At 41.3% G+C, this 16,706-nt stretch overlaps 1 protein-coding gene and 1 pseudogene across 1 annotated transcript in view; one reads left to right on the top strand and one right to left on the bottom strand.

The window, feature by feature from the left end:
- The first annotated feature begins 719 nt into the window (after positions 1-719).
- On the top strand, positions 720-13,593 carry LOC112230410 (annotated as a pseudogene).
- Positions 13,594-15,095: 1,502 nt separating this feature from the next.
- Positions 15,096-16,706, bottom strand: part of tp53bp2b (tumor protein p53 binding protein, 2b) — a 47,133-nt gene continuing 45,522 nt past the window's right edge. The window contains exon 18 of the mRNA XM_024396700.2: positions 15,096-15,926. Within this exon, the coding sequence (XP_024252468.1) occupies positions 15,885-15,926 (42 nt within the window). The 3' untranslated portion in view covers positions 15,096-15,884. The remainder of the gene's footprint in view (positions 15,927-16,706) is intronic.

The following is a 16,706-nucleotide window of genomic DNA, read 5'->3' as shown; positions in this document are numbered from 1 at the left end:
GTAGCCTAAAACTATAAACTGTGAGAAAACCCTCAAATTGTTCCTCAGCTAGAAATGTCACCCCTTCTCATGCCGCCATCCTGAGCCCTCCTCCACACGGATGCTGGTGGTGGAGGCTCGCTCCAGACAGGAGCGTCATCCTCTTTTTACGGTACGCAGGGATCATCAGCGAGATTCCGGACGAATTATTGTTGATGATCGGTGGCCAAAACATAATTTAAAATCATTTGTAGACTGTAAATTGACCGCAAAAAAGCCCCAACAGATATAATATTTGACAAAAAAATAATCATTTCAAACCTTGCTTGTGATCAAGGCTCTCTATTATGTGTGGTAATTTGGGAACAAGTGCCAAGGCATCTTTAATGACCTCAGTGTCAGGACACCAGTTTAACGTTCCATCTGAAAGACGGCACCCTACACAGGGCAGTGTTCCCAATCACTGACCAGGACCAACCCTGCTTAGCTTCAGAAGCAAGCCAGCACCCTACACAGGGCAGTGTCTCCAATCACTGACCAGGACCAACCCTGCTTAGCTTCAGAAGCAAGCCAGCACCCTACACAGGGCAGTGTCTCCAATCACTGACCAGGACCAACCCTGCTTAGCTTCAGAAGCAAGCCAGCACCCTACACAGGGCAGTGTCTCCAATCACTGACCAGGACCAACCCTGCTTAGCTTCAGAAGCAAGCCAGCACCCTACACAGGGCAGTGTCTCCAATCACTGACCAGGACCAACCCTGCTTAGCATCCCACTGCAAGCCAGCAGTGGGATGCAGGGTGGTATGCTGCTGGCAAATTAAATCAATTGGAGCTGATTTACTGGTGTTTTTAGTATTGTATGTCCAACAATGAAAAACATTTAAATTCATTAATATAAAAAATGGTAATATAATATAAATAATATAAATCGGGACCCGGGCCAGTTGGGGAGCCCTGATCATGGGCTAGCTAGCTAGCAGAAGGCAAGTGATGTAGAGAAGGCCAGCCTCAGTTGGACCGATTGCGTTAGCTACCCACACTGAGCCCGTATGTATGTGTATTTATTAATTTTCAGGCGTAAAACTTTAAGTCCGTTATATTCTTACAGCGTGGGTTAGCGTTAGCTATTTCATTCTCGTGATGGATGCGCAAATATCAGGCGGGACCGGTGTTGGTACAACCGCTAACGTTAGATCAAATTAGGCCTAACGTTAGATCAAATTTGCAAGGACCCAGTTCAGGTAACGGGAGAAGGATGACGTCCAAAAAAACGCGTTTAAAAAAGGGGAAAAGAAGAAAGAGACGGAGGAGTAAAAAGACGAAGACCAACAAAACACCACCATATTTACCACCGGAGGTAACTTGACTAACGTTAGCTACTGTAGCTAGCTGCAGCTTGCTATCAAGTTCATGTTAGTTGGCTAGCTAGCGATATTATTTTTACAAATTCGGACATTATTTTAGCTAGCTTCTGGCAGATGCTGTCGTCTGAGCTTTTTCCATTGTAAGAAAACTTTTTCGCCATACATGACGTTATAAGCAGGGAATGGGCATTTGTTTGTTTGTTGACAACAACAACAGCTGGCGTTCTCACATAACAATCTTGTATCGACTAGCTGCAAGAGAGAAGCTTGACAGCTCCATGTTGTTGCAAGATAAATTGCTTCCCTGGTGGTGCATAGATGTAAAATACTGTAGTGATAGCTTGCTGTGGTGTGGGTAGTTTTTATTCAGAAGTACATTAGTCAACAGGGGTGTGTGCTTGTCTGTCAAAATCCAAAATACAGTATAGACACACCTTTTCAAAACATGTCCTTCCCTCTTTTTCTCTCAGGCTGAAGAAGGAAACATTGAATATAAGGTACTAGTATACATTTCTTTATTTTTGCATGCCATCTTCCCTTTCACCTGTAGCTAGTAATCAAAAGTCAAAACACATCCATGTATATGCATGCACACTCTCAAACACGTGGTTCACTTGTTGGACACTTCTTGGTGGTGAAGTGCTGTCCCGTGCTCTAACTTCACTGTAGCTGAAGTTGGTGAACCCCACACAATACCGATTTGAACACCTGGCCACCCAGCTAAAATGGCGTCTTCAAGAGGGACGGGGCGAGGCAGTGTATCAAATTGGGGTGGAAGACAATGGTCTGCTTGTCGGACTGTCAGAGGGAGACATGAGAGCCTCGCTGAAGACCCTACGGAGGATGGCAGAGAAGTATGTCACTACCTCATATGCAAATGTCACCAAAGGCACAATCTGGGGTATTTTCTTCTGCCTAATGGTCATTTCAATTATACCCATTGATTCTTGAAGAAACTAGTTTATAAATGTCTAATTTGACAGTTTGCCATTGTTACTGTATTTAACAGGTGATAAATGTGATATCTCTGCCTCATCAGGGTAAGAGAGGTGGATTACGACTCAGACAGAAACTGCCGGAAAAGGAGGTTCTTGTCCGAAAAGTTCCAGACGACCAACAGGTGGGATAAACAGCACCTTGTCTTATTTAAGGGACAGTTCGAACACTCCTGGCTCCTTGCACATATGCGACGCTCCCCAGAGTCTGTGGTTCAAACCACTTCTCACTGTCTCCTTCTCACCTATCTCCCATTCTTTATTTTCTGTCTATCAATTAAGCATTAAAATGTGAAAGAAGAGTGACTTGTTTTGCACTCAATTATATGAATGGTCAATGGTAAGCTGTACATACAATGAAGGATTTCTGCCACGCCGATCTGCTGTAATTTCACTGCTGTGTCTCTTGTGTGTGTATGAGAGCAGTTCTTGGACCTGTGTGTGGCGGTACTGGGAAATGTGGACTCAGGGAAGTCCACGCTGTTGGGCGTGCTGACTCAAGGTGAGCTGGACAACGGGCGAGGCCGGGCACGCCTCGACCTCTTCAGACACCTTCATGAGATCCAAACGGGCAGGACATCAAGCATCAGCTTTGAGATTTTGGGCTTCAATAGCAAAGGGGAGGTGGGTAACTGCGTCTTATAGGTGACAAGATACAGAAGGAAGGATAAACATGCATGAGTTTCCCCTCCTTAGAGCAAGGACGTTAAAAAAAATGTATTCCTCAAAAACTACACTGATATAACAAAAAAGTAATAACACAATAAACTGTGTAACAGCACACAAATGTTTTGAACATCTTCCATTTGTTACTAAGTTCAGACAAAATTGATTCACTGTTTAACGGATTTTCCCCCCAGAAAAGTGAGGTGAGCGAGATACATTTTTTTATTAAAAAAATATATATAAATATATCATTAGGTGGATAAGGAATAACAGTACTTTACCACATTGTCCTAGGCCAAATGGACATGGACAATAGGCGAAATATTCAATTTCAGACTGATTGTCACGGCTGACTTGTTGTGTAGGTAGGAATCAGGTGCAGAGAGTTCCAGGGGAAAAATGCACTTTATTCCGGCACCAAAAATGGTAATGCCCAAAACACAGGGCACAAACGCTGACCAACCCAAACACAGGGTAAACACGGTCCGGAGCGCAACAACACAAACGTAAACACAAAAATAATCCTGCATAACAAAGGGCGGGTTCCACAATCTTAAATTAGGGAAACAAATCAAGAAACACAAATCGGAAACAGGTGCAACTCATAAGACAAAACTAAGGGAAAAGGGATCGGTGGCGGCTAGTAGGCCGGTGACGACGACCGCCGAGCACCGCCCGAACAGGCGGGGGAGCCAACTTCGGCGGGAGTCATGACACTGATTTTCAGATTATTATTATTATTATTACACATATTAACATTAATGAACATTATTCACATAGGATGAATAATGGAATGCAATATTCTATCATATTCAAAAAATTATATTTAAAAGTAATGTATGAATGTTTTAATCTACTTAATTATATAGCCTAACAAATTCAAGAATGATTGACAGTAAATCATTGTAATCAAATTAAAATGTTGATGCATAATAATGAGTTCATTACCTGAATGCATCTCTATAGCCTTGGCATTAACAGAATAGTCATACAAATATGATTAGGCCTCTCATAGAGGAGGGTCAATCAAGTTAGGTCTGCCAAATGAATGTAGCATTGGGAAAAAAATACATATATCCAGCCATCCAGCTTTAATCATCAAAAAAGAAAAAATTGGTTTATAACATGCACAATTAGAAGCATCAATCTATATAGAGCAAGAGCGACTAAATTCGAGCCCAGTAACTTTGCTCACCGCATCCTCCTTCGATTGTCTCATCTGGCTGCCACAAAAAGCCCCCACCTGCTGATCTGCACGAAGTATGTGCATGCCACTGGCGATGTACTTTGCTGGACATGCTAGTTGTTCTTGGCGGCGGGTCATCACTTCAAACGCATTCCGTTGTGGTGTTATCGGTAGGCCTACTGCTACTGGTAATACCAGTAGTTATGAATTTCAAATCACCATACAGCTGACAAACTTTGATTTCATCAATCATTTTGACTTAAATTTGGTTGTCCAAAATACTTGCACTGCGTCTTTGCTGATGAATGCCCTGATCTCTGGCCAGAAATGAAACATCTGCACGTCGCCTGCAGGTGTGAGCATGTGTGTTTCACTGTCCAATCCGAGGCTCGAACATGACCCGAGCGCGTGATTTGAGGCTGTTTGGTCTGTTGGGCATCAATTTATGAAAGCCTCAAGGGAGAGCGGACAGTGCATTATAAACAAATAGCCGCATATATTCGACAAAGAATAACACATCTGAATTTTTTTATTTTTTTTGGTGTGGAGAAAAGTGAGGCAGAGTAATTCAACTTTGCCTGGCCTAACCCATAAAAACATTGTAACAACACACAAGTTAATTGAACTTCCTCTCATGTGGCTTTTGAAGGTGGTGAACTACAGTGACTCCCGTACAGCCGAGGAGATTTGCGAGAGCTCTTCTAAGATGATCACCTTCATTGACCTGGCCGGCCACCACAAGTACCTGAAAACCACAATTTTTGGCCTCACCAGCTACTGCCCAGACTTCGCCATGCTGGTGGTCAGCGCTAACACAGGCATAGGTAAGCCAGATCATATAGCTATAATAACAGTGTAGATTGTGCGGGCCTTGTTAACTTCTACAAGATTTGTTTGGCCCAGCAAGCTATGAAAAGTGATGTGCGTTTAACTACTTATGTGACCACTGACTAGGGTTACAAAGTGGGCGTTAATTGCAAATGAGGTCATTGTTGATTAGATGTTTTTCCATTAATCTTCTCCTGAACCACATGGTCTATTTACAAGAAATTCATGGACACCATTTTTACTCAAGTATAAATTACCAAAGTTTCCTTAGATTTCCAAAATAATCAGTAAATTACCAACATTTCTGAAGTCTGGTAACTTTGGTAAATTACTGGGAGTTTTATGACCCTACCACTGACCCAACCAGATAATATTTTCTCCCTCTTAGCTGGCACCACCCGCGAGCACCTAGGCCTGGCCATGGCACTAAAGGTGCCCATCTTTATCGTGGTCAGCAAGTGGACTTGTGTGCCAAAGGAACAGTGGAGCGCACAGTACGCCAGCTGGAGTATGTCCTCAAGCTGCCCGGCTGTAACAAAGTGCCGATGGTGGTGGTCAGCCCAGACGACGCCGTAACAGCCGCCCAGCAGTTCGCTCAGTCCTCCAGGTATCTGCTGAAAAGGAGAAAAGACCTAGAAGGAAACTGGAATTGAGATTCACAACCCAATATACACCACATAGGCCTTAGTCCAGGGTGACTAGAAAGGAATTGACTTAGCAAGCGGCAACGTTGTTTGTATTGGTGGGGGAAAAAATCAATACAGTTACATATTTTTGACGATATATTGTATCGTTTTGACAATATCGCAATATTATTTTTGCGATAGCTGCACCAAAACTCCAGTATGTTTCCTTCATAGCTTGTTCTCCATCTTTTTAAATAGGGAGCCAATTTGTTTTCAACACTTTTATTTCCATGACTGATCAAAACTTGTTTTCTCATGGCTCTCTCTTGTCCCTCTGCAGCAGATATACGGTGAGCAATATGTTTGGAACATCGAATCACAATAAAATTGCTGTATCGAATCGCAATACATGTAGAATTGTGAGAATTTTAAAACATATCGTATCAGCACCAAAGTATCATGATAGTATTGTATCGTGAGGTCCCTGTCAATTCCCAGCCCTGGTTATTTGACCTAAGTCTCATTTAAATATCAAGGGACTAACTAACTTAGTGGGCATTATTTGGCATGGAACATCATAATAACTCAATTTCCCAGGTGTAAAGTAATTTTATGGAAGTCAGATAACCAGGTGAGAAGTTTTTTAGACTTCTTTTGAGCAACCATAAAAATAGGTCTATCTGGTTGTTATTTGGTTATCTGACCAGATAACATCCAAAATATGACATCTTTATGATTTGATGTATCGGATGTCTCCTCAACCAGAAAACCAGTTGACATCCAGAGAATGACGTTACGATCACCCAAGCCAATTTCTTTACACAAAATTACATAATTATGACAACTTTTTTGACGTTATGCATAGGTTAAATTCTGGTTGTAAAAGTCACCTCATGCCCACTTTCGCTATGTGTATAGTCTGTGCTTGAGTGTTCAACCCTGGTGTGTCCCTCACGTTGTCTCTTTGTGCCGTAGCATCACACCCATCTTCACCCTGTCCAGCGTGTCTGGAGAGAGTCTGGCCCTGCTTAAGGTCTTCTTCAACATCCTGCCTCCTCTCAGCAACAGCAAGGAGCAGGAGGAGCTCATGCAGCAACTCACTGAGTTCCAGGTACTACACCTGCGTATGCACACACATTGTGTGTGTCCATGCACACTCACAACTAACACAATAATACACATACACACGTTTGTGCAGAAACAAAGAATATATTACACACATACACACACTCTTTACAAACACACCACACCCATCCAAACGCATACATGCATTCATGCACACGCATAACAAAACATACACCCACACATGCATTGCACACATATGAGATGTGAACATGCACTTTCACACATTCAGATTCACGCCCAATATTCTGTATCAATGCTAGCAAAATATACCTCCTCATTCCTCTGCTTGTGAATATAGGTAGATGAGATCTATACCGTGCCAGATGTGGGGACAGTGGTGGGAGGAACTCTCTACAGGTCAGTTGGCCATATGTCATATTGATACTCATGAATGGAATGATAATGGATTTATTTAGCACTGTTCTAGGGATTGTTCACCCAAATTACAAAATTACATATTGGTCTCCTTACCCTGTAAGCTGTCTATGGACAAGGTCTGACAGCAATCCTGCTTTAGTTTAGTTTCCCTGGCACTGTTTCCAAGTGCTAATGTTTTAGCATTTGTGGTACAAATCCCATCTATAGGGACTTTGTTGAGCTTTTTTTTTAAAGATCATATCAGAGGATTTGCTCAGTTAAGCTTTTAGCAAATCAAAAAACAATAGAAGTCAATGTACTGCAAACTGTGTAACCCTGAATTGCTGCTAAAAATAATTTGCCCTGGAGAGTTCCCACTTTGACATATCATAATGTTTTTCCTCCCGTTGACCCGCGGACAGTGGGGTGTGTCGCGAGGGGGAGAGGCTGGTGGTTGGCCCTACGGACGAGGGCCGTTTCCTGAGGCTGAAGGTGGGCAGCATCCATAGGAACCGCTCGGCATGCAGGGTGCTGAGAGCTGGCCAAGCCGTCACACTGGCCCTCAGCAACTTTGACCGCTCGCTGCTCCGCAAGGTCAGAGGGTTCAGCCACAACACAACTGCACTGCATGTGAATTTTCATGATCTTTATCTATAAGATACTGTACTTTCCTCCCCATTTTCTATGTTCTGCCAATCACATCCCTTAATATGACTGAACATTGCAGGGTCACAATTGGAAACAGGATGACTGCACAAAATGCTCATGGTTATGATACTGTCATCTGTCCTATGTTTTGTGTGTTACATGTGAAACCTCAAGTATTGGTAGGAGGTCTGTGTAGCCAACTATGTTTTTGTTTGTTTCTTTTTGAAGCACTCCAGACAAGAAGTTGCCTCATGGGAAATATAAATCTATTCTAGAAATAAAGTAATTCTAAAATTGATAGCTATCAGTGAAAACCTATTTTTGTCCTTGAACAATCTGACACAATGTCCATGCACACTCATAACACAATATAATACATTTAAACTCAGTTTTTCACCATTTAATCTTAGTAAAAATTCCCTGTCTTAGGTAAGTTAGGATCACCACTTCATTTTAAGAATGTGAAATGTCAGAAATATAGTAGAGAGAATGATTTATTTCAGCTTTTGTTTCTTTCATCACATTCCCAGTGGTCAGAAGTTTACATACACTCGATTAGTTTTTGGTAGCATTGCCTTTAAATTGTTTAACTTGGATCAAACATTTCAGGTAGCCTTCCACAAGCTTCCCACAATAGGATTGGGTGAATTTTGGCCCATTCATCCTACAGAGCTGGTGTAACCGAGTCAGGTTTGTAGGCCTCTTTGCTAACCCATGCTTTTTCAGTTCTGCCCACAAATTTTGTATGGGATTGAGGTCAGGGCTTTGTGATGGCCACTCTAATACCTTGATTTTGTTGTCCTTAAGCTATTTTGCCACAACTTTGGAAGTATGCTTGGGGTCATTGTCTATTTGGAAGACCCATTTGCGACCAAGCTTTAACTTCCTGACTGATGTCTTGAGATGTTGCTTCAATATATTCACATAATTTTCCTGACTCATGATGCAAGTGAACCAGTCCCTCCTGCAGCAAAGCACCCCCACAACATGATGCTGCCACCCCTGTGCTTCACTGTTGGGATGGTGTTCTCCGGCTTGCAAGCCTCACCCATTTTCCTCCCAATATAACGATGGTAATTTTGGCCAAACAGTTCTATTTTTGTTTCATCAGACCAGAGGAAATTTCTCCAAAAAGTACGATCTTTGTCCCCATGTACAGTTGCAAACCGTAGTGTGGCTTTTTTATGACGGTTTTGGAGCAGTAACTTATTCCTTGCTGAGCAGCCTTTCCGGTTATGTCGATATAGGACTCATTTTACTGTGGATATTGATACTTTTGTATCTGTTCCTCCATTATCTTCACAAGATCCTTTGCTGTTGTTCTGGGGTTGATTTGCACTTTTCGCACCAAAGTACGTTCATCTCTATGAGACAAAACGCATCTCCTTCCTGAGCGGTAGTGTGACGGCTGCGTGGTCCCATGGTGTTTATACTTGCATACTGTTGTTTGTACCTTCGGGCATTTGGAAATTGCTCCCAAGGATGAACTAGATTTGTGGAGGTCTCCAATTTGAGGTTTTGGATGATTTCTTTAGATTTTCCCATGATGTCAAGCAAAGAGGCACTGAGTTTGTAGGTAGGCCTTGAAATACATCCACAGGTACACCTCCAATTGACTCAAATGATGTCAATTTAAGCCTATCAGAAGCTTCTAAAGCCATGACATCATTTTCTGGACTTTTCCAAGCTATTTAAAGGCACAGTCGATTTGTAAACTTCTGACCCACTGGAATTGTGATACAGTGAATTAGAAGTGAAATAATCTGTCTGTAAACAATTGTTGAAAAAATTACTTGTGTCACGCACAAAGTAGATGTCCTAACCGACTTTCCAAAACTATAGTTTGTTAACAAGAAATTTGTGGAGTGGTTGAAAAACAAGTTTTAATGACTCCAAACTAAGTGTATGTAAACTTCAGACTTCAACTGTACATGCACAAACAACTCACAAATCATATGCAGTCAAAATGTATTCTACTGTTGTTATAAAGCCAGTCCCACAATGGTTGTTCCTTTCCCATCTCCCAAAGTAGTTATTGGTGCATGTGTGATGAATATGGTGATGGTCAGCCCGAAGATGAACCCCACGATCTGCTGGCAGTTTGAGGCGGCCATCGTCCTTCTCTTCCACGCCAAAACATTCCGTCGGGGCTTCCAAGTGACTGTGCACGTGGGGAACGTAAGACAGACGGCTACCGTGGAGTGCCTGCATGGAAAAGTTAGTAATAATAATTATAAACTGGGTAGTTAGAGTCCTGAATGCTGATTGACTGAAAGCCCTGGTATATCAGACCAAACTACTTGTTTACTGTTCTAATTACCTCGGTAACCTATTCATAATAACAGTAAGGCACCTCAGGGGTTTGTGGTATATGGCCAATATACCAAAGCTAAGGGCTGTATCAAATCAAATATATTTATATAGCCCTTCATACATCAGCTGATACAGAAACCCAGCCTAAAACCCCAAACAGCAAGCAATGCAGGTGTAGAAGCACGGTGGCTAGGAAAAACTCCCTAGAAAGGCCTAAACCTAGGAAGAAACCTAGAGAGGAACCAGACTATGTGGGGTGGCCAGTCCTCTTCTGGCTGTGCCGGGTGGAGATTATAACAGAACATGGCCAAGATGTTCAAATGTTCATAAATGACCAGCATGGTCAAATAATAATAATCACAGGCAGAACAGTTGAAACTGGAGCAGCAGCACGGCCAGGTGGACTGGGGACAGCAAGGAGTCATCATGCCAGGTAGTCCTGAGGCATGGTCCTCCGAGAGAGAGGAAGAAAGAGAGAATTAGAGAGAGCATACTTAAATTCACACAGGACACCGGATAGGACAGGAGAAGTACTCCAGATATAACAAACTGACTCTAGCCCCCCGACACAAACTACTACAGCATAAATACTGGAGGCTGAGACAGGAGGGGTCAGGAGACACTGTGTTGCGTCGTGCCCAAGAACAGCCCTTAGCCATGATATACTGGCCATATACCACACCCCCAAGGGCCTGTTGATTTATGCGTCAACATAAACTGTTTTGTGTCCCCTTCCCTGCTTTCACCACCAGGAGGAGCTGCGCACAGGAGAGAGGGCTGTGGTCTGCTTTCGCTTCATTAAACACCCCGAGTACCTCTGCATGGGCGCCAAGCTGCTCTTCAGGGAGGGCGTGACCAAGGGCATCGGCCATGTCACCAGCCTCCTGCCTGACTCACATGACCAGAACCAGATCCATGACCAGAACCAGAGGGAGATAGAGAAATAGAGAGGAGGAGAAAGGAGGGAAGGAGAGGAAATGATAAGCTCTCCTGAACATGTATCCCCCTCTCAGAGTAAGTTTGGCGCCGGACGTCATCCCAGTAGATTGTTATTGAACCACACACTAGTATTTTAATCCCCATTTGTGTGTATCTAAGTGTGTCTGTACTGTACTTTCCACATCTGCCCTTCGTGCCATGTAGAGATGTGAAGCCCTATTGAAACACTTGATATTTCTCAGTGGTGGATTCTGGAACGAATGCTTTGATGAGTGTGGGTAGAGACAAAGGTCGGTGTCTTAAATCAAAGTCTGGTGACCTCATCGAAGGCAGGCTAAGCTTTCATCTAATCTGCTGTGGATTGCTTGAAGGAACCATTCCCATCCCTCTCTTGGTCATTTCATAACAGATACAATAGATCAAATGCCTGCTCTCCCTGTTTTACTATACTGGACAATGTGGAACATACTCAGCATACCCATCCATTGGAAGTTTAAAGGGATAGTTGGCTTTTAAAAGTATTAGGTCATTGTCGACTTACCTAAGGCAGGATTTTCCAAACTCGGTCCTGGGCCCCACTCCCCTTGATGCAAGTTTAGTTTTTTGCCCTAGCAATACAATTAACCAACTCACCATCGAGCTTTGATAATTTGATAATTTGAATCAGCTGTGTAGTGTTAGGGCAAAAAACAAAGCGTGTACCCAGGGGCGGCCCCAGGACCGAGTTTGGGAAACCCTGACCTAAGGCGTTGTCGTTTTTAAGTTTGTTAGCTTGTTATTTACCAACATCCAGAATGGCTAGCATGTAGCAATGCTAGTGTAAACAGGTTGTATCAGTTAGCATTGCTTTCAAAAGCATGAGCAAAGCAGGGGAGTTGACCAGTGGTGGTCCTGTCTGCAAATGAAAGAGCTCTTTTACCATGCTTTTGAATGAAAGTTTCCTTATTATGTGGTTTACTCTGCACTTCATTCGTCTTGGTTAGTATTAATGAAAAGTAGACTACGTGCCGCCCATTTTGGTGGCACAAGTGGCACTAGCACCAACCGTAAATGCTGCCATGCTAATTTTCCAAATGTCAAATTCAACTAAGTCTGTAGGGCAGCAGTAATGTGTGAGGGTTGACAATGAGCAGAGTCAAGACTCTTGGCGTAGTCAAGAGACTGGATTGCAAACCCGTTCTGAAAGAAATATAGGGGCAAGTATTTTAAGTGATGTGATGTAGCGACACTGCTTTTTTTTCATGGTAGCGACATGGCTTTTTTTTTCATGGTAGCGGACACTGCTTTTGTAACCCTGTTATAATGTCAACCCATTGAACCCAATGCTACAGGTTAGCATTGGGTAACCTAAACAGGTTTAAACTATTTATACTGTGTCATAGCTTCAGGCTCATCTGTGTACAAGGGAGCTTTGTGCAGCTAGATACCCATGTGGAGTCTGCATGCTTAATAGGGACTTGTGAAAATCTTCTCAGACAAAATGGACTCCTAAATGACAAATATTTATTGAACTCTTGACTTTATCCCTTATCCTTCACGGGGTTGTGTGCAATTATAACTAAAGCATTGAATGTACTGTACCTGAACTTCTAAATACCATATTGAAGCACTAAAATTGTAGTGGGAGTTGTCGATTTTGCACTTTGTATTTTTTTGAAATAGCTTCTGCATGTATGTGTCTATGCCAGATGTTACCGAATCTAGTCCTTTAAGGAAGAGCTTTAAGGTGTGCAGTAGTGAAACATGGGATTCAATTTATCATGGTGTTGATGCATATTGAGGTCTTGGTGACCACAGATGTATGCTGTTTATTCAAGTATCAGCTGATCTTTACAGTATCTTAAATGTTTACTGTCATAGGAAATATACAAATTTAGTACAGAAAGCATGCAGAGCACTTTTCTTTTGGATTATATATTAAATATTATAGGTATTATTAGCTTCTTGAGACAAGTGGCAAGTTTGCAGTATGTGTATGTATTGCATCAAGGTTGTGTAAATATTAAACATGTTTTATCATGACTTTCATAGAAACATCAAAAGACAATCTTTTTGCATATTTTTATTGACTTTTTAAAAGCTGAACTTATTTGGCTTGATGGTCAACACCGATTGTTCACAGAACACATTTAAATGTGAATTTTGCAGTTTAGCTGACAGCAAAGATTTTGAAATGTCACTGGTTTAAATTACTCAATGCCATTAATAAAATGTGTTTACACTTTTATAATGACTTTCATGAATAGGCTAAACATGTATAAATAGTTAAGGGTCTACATACTATTCATATGACTATTTCATCATTTACATTGAAATTAGGTATTTAAAATAATTTATAAAGGATTAAAATGCAGATATAATGGCTTAATCGTGAAAGTTATGTGTAACCAAAAAATGCTGGTCATAATTCTGTCTGGTCCATGTGCAGGGCTGCCCAACCCTGTTCCTGGAGAGCTACCCTCTTGTAGGTTTTCGCTCCAACCGCAGTTGTAAACTGACCCGATTCAGCTTATCAACCACCTAATTGTTATAAATAGGATGGGCTAGATTATGGTTGGCGCAAAAACCTACAGGACGATACCTTTCCATGAACAACGTTTAGAATCTCTTTAAGATATGAAGGTTTGGAATGAGGAGGTGATGTTGAGCAATGCCGTTGAAGCTTGTGCATTCAACATTATTAGCACAGCATGCCAGGCTATATACAGTACTTAAACACACACACACACACACAAAATGTTCTACAAAAACATTGGAAAATAAACATTGATAGGAAAACTGAAAGTAACACAACATTACAGAGCTTCAAATCTAGGTGGAACTACAATGTCTTTAGAAAGTGTTCACACCCCTTGACCTTTTTCCACATTGTTGTGTTACAGCTTGAATTTAAAATGGATTAAAACAGATTGTGTCACGGGTCTACACACAATGCCCCATAACGTCAGTGTATTTAAAAAAATATATATTTAAAAAAGTTTTATTAATTAAAAATGAAAAGCTGAAATGTCTTGAGTCAGTAGGTATTCAAACCCTTTTTTTTTGCTTAACAAGTCACATTAGATGCATGGACTCACTATGTGCAATAGTGCTTAACATGATTTTTGAATGACTCTCATCTCTGTACCCCACAAATACAATCATCTGCAAGGTACCTCAGTCGAGCAGTGAATTTAAACACAGATTCAACCACAAAGACCGGGGAGGATTTCCAATGCCTCACAAAGAATGCCCATGATACTTGGTAAAACAATTAAAAACAGACATTGAATGTCCCTTTGCGCATGGTTAAGTTATTGCACTTTGGATGGTGTATCAATACACCCAGTCACTACAAAAGGTTCAGGCGTCCTTCCTAACTCAGTTGACGGAGAGGAAGGAAACTGCTCAGGGATTTCACCATGAGGTCAAAGGTGACTTTAAAACAGTTACAGAGTTTAATGGCTGTGATAGGAGAAACTGAGGATGGTTCAACAACATTATAGTTACTTCACAATACTAACCTAAATGGCAGAGTGAAAAAAAGAACCTGTACAGAAAAAAAATATTCCAAAACATGCATCCTGTTTGCAAAAAGGCACTAAACTAAAACTGCAAGAAATTGTGGCAAACAAATGAACTTTATGTCCTGAATATTGTTAGGTTTGAGGGAAATCCAACACAACATATCACTGAGTACCACTCTTCATATTTTCAAGCATGGTGGTGGCTGCATCATGTTATGGGCATGCTTGTCACCGGCAAAGACTAGGGAGTTTTTTGGGGATAAAATAAAACAGAATAGAGCTAAGTACAGTTAAAATCCTAGAGGAAACCCTGGTTGAGTCTACTTTCCAACAGATGCTGGGAGACAAATTCACCTTTCAACATGACAATAACCTAAAATACAAAGCCAAATATACACTGGAGTTGCTTACCAAGATGATATTGAATGTCCCCGAGTGGCCTAGTAACAGTTTTGACTTAAATCGGATTCCAAATCTATGGCAAGAATTGATAATGGCTGTCTAACAATGATCAACCAACTTGACAGTGCTTGAATAATTTTTTAAAATTATAATGTGCAAATATTGTACAACCCAGGTGTGTAAAGCTCTTAGAGAGAGATTAATCCAGAAAGACTCAGCTGTAATCGCTGCCAAAGGTGATTCTAACATGTAATGAATGACTCAGGGGTGTGAATACTTGTTAATTAGATATTTCTGGATTTCATTTTCAATCCATTTGCAAACATTTCTAAACCATGTTTTCAGTTTGTCATTATGGGCTATTGTGTGTACATTGGTGAGAAAAAAAAACAAATTTAATCCATTTTGAATTCAGGCTGTAACACAAAATGTGGAATAAGTCAAGTGGTATGAATACTTTCTGAAGGCACTGTATACCCACAGCAAGATTGTTTGTGATAACGGAAGATAAAGGAAAATAGTCAAATACACAACCAAAGTTTTTATATACTGTGTATCTTGTGTGGATATAAGCTTGCCATGATGTAGAAAAAGCTTTACATTTCCAACTGCCACAGTTACAAACCCTTACAAATTGAATCTGCTCAGAAAATCACACGTCTACAAAAAAAAAACACTGTTCAGAAGTCTCCATTACAAATGTTGTCCCATAATTACATTCCTGCAGTGAAAAGGAAACAGCATGACCATGTGAATATTATCCATACATAGGTTGAAAACCCTTTAGCATGATATGGTCTTTCACAGACAGGTCCAAAAGCTTGAAGTGGAATGCTTGACTTTGACATCCAAAAAAACAGAAGTAGGTTCTTCATTCGCCTTTCAAAAAGTAACTTCTTCGAGTCGGAGTAGTTTTCAGCGAGTAGGGTGGAACGTCAGCCGATATAATTTAAGCCAAGCTCCTCTGCCGTGGCTTGATCCTCAGATACAGCTAAAAATAAGAAAATACCATTTTAAAGATCATATAACTATGGTAAGCTGGGGGCTGAGATTCTCATTTAGATGTCTCAATTTAGATTCAGCATTATTATATAATCTTCTTAAGTGACAGGATTTCCCCCACTAGTTAAAGAAATCTATTAATCATTGCCAGATGTAGGATGATTTCCATATGTGAAATGGCAGACAAGTTTTTGTCAAGGAGGTGACGCATAGAGCTGGTAGGTCTTTACAAGGCATTACTAAGAAATGTTAGCGTTGCATAGCACAATGTATTACTAATACAACTAATATAGGGACAGAACATTAGACAGGAGTAGAAACTAACATGGGCATTGTTTAATGCGTTTCACAGGACAAAACATTCCCAGCTTTCCAACGTAGGTAGGCAGGGGGGTGTTACAAGTGACCTAAAGGGACAAACTAGAATATCAATACACAACAGTTAGGTTTTCCCCAGTCTTCTAATCAGAGAAGTAGACCCCCCAAGGGCACTTTCTTCCCAAATAGATTGCAGGTTGCACTTTTCACCGGGGGCACAGTTTTGGTTTTAGAAGTGGGGGTGACATAATTATTCTTATACATTTTTCTTCAGTTGGATAAACACTCCAAGCAGCCTACCCGACCGCTCGGAGGCGTCCGCATGGTCATAAAGCACACCGTTGCCTTGTTTTGTACCCCCTGTCCCCAGTGAACGTTGCGCCCTTGCTTTTCACTGAACATGTTCTTCGAACCTCCAGCACCGGGGCCAGTATTCACAACATCTCAGAGT

This window comes from Oncorhynchus tshawytscha, linkage group LG32, assembly GCF_018296145.1.
Source record: "Oncorhynchus tshawytscha isolate Ot180627B linkage group LG32, Otsh_v2.0, whole genome shotgun sequence".
NCBI lineage: Eukaryota > Metazoa > Chordata > Actinopteri > Salmoniformes > Salmonidae > Oncorhynchus > Oncorhynchus tshawytscha.
Note: the sequence above shows the minus strand (reverse complement) of the source record. Positions and strands in the feature narration are given on the sequence as shown.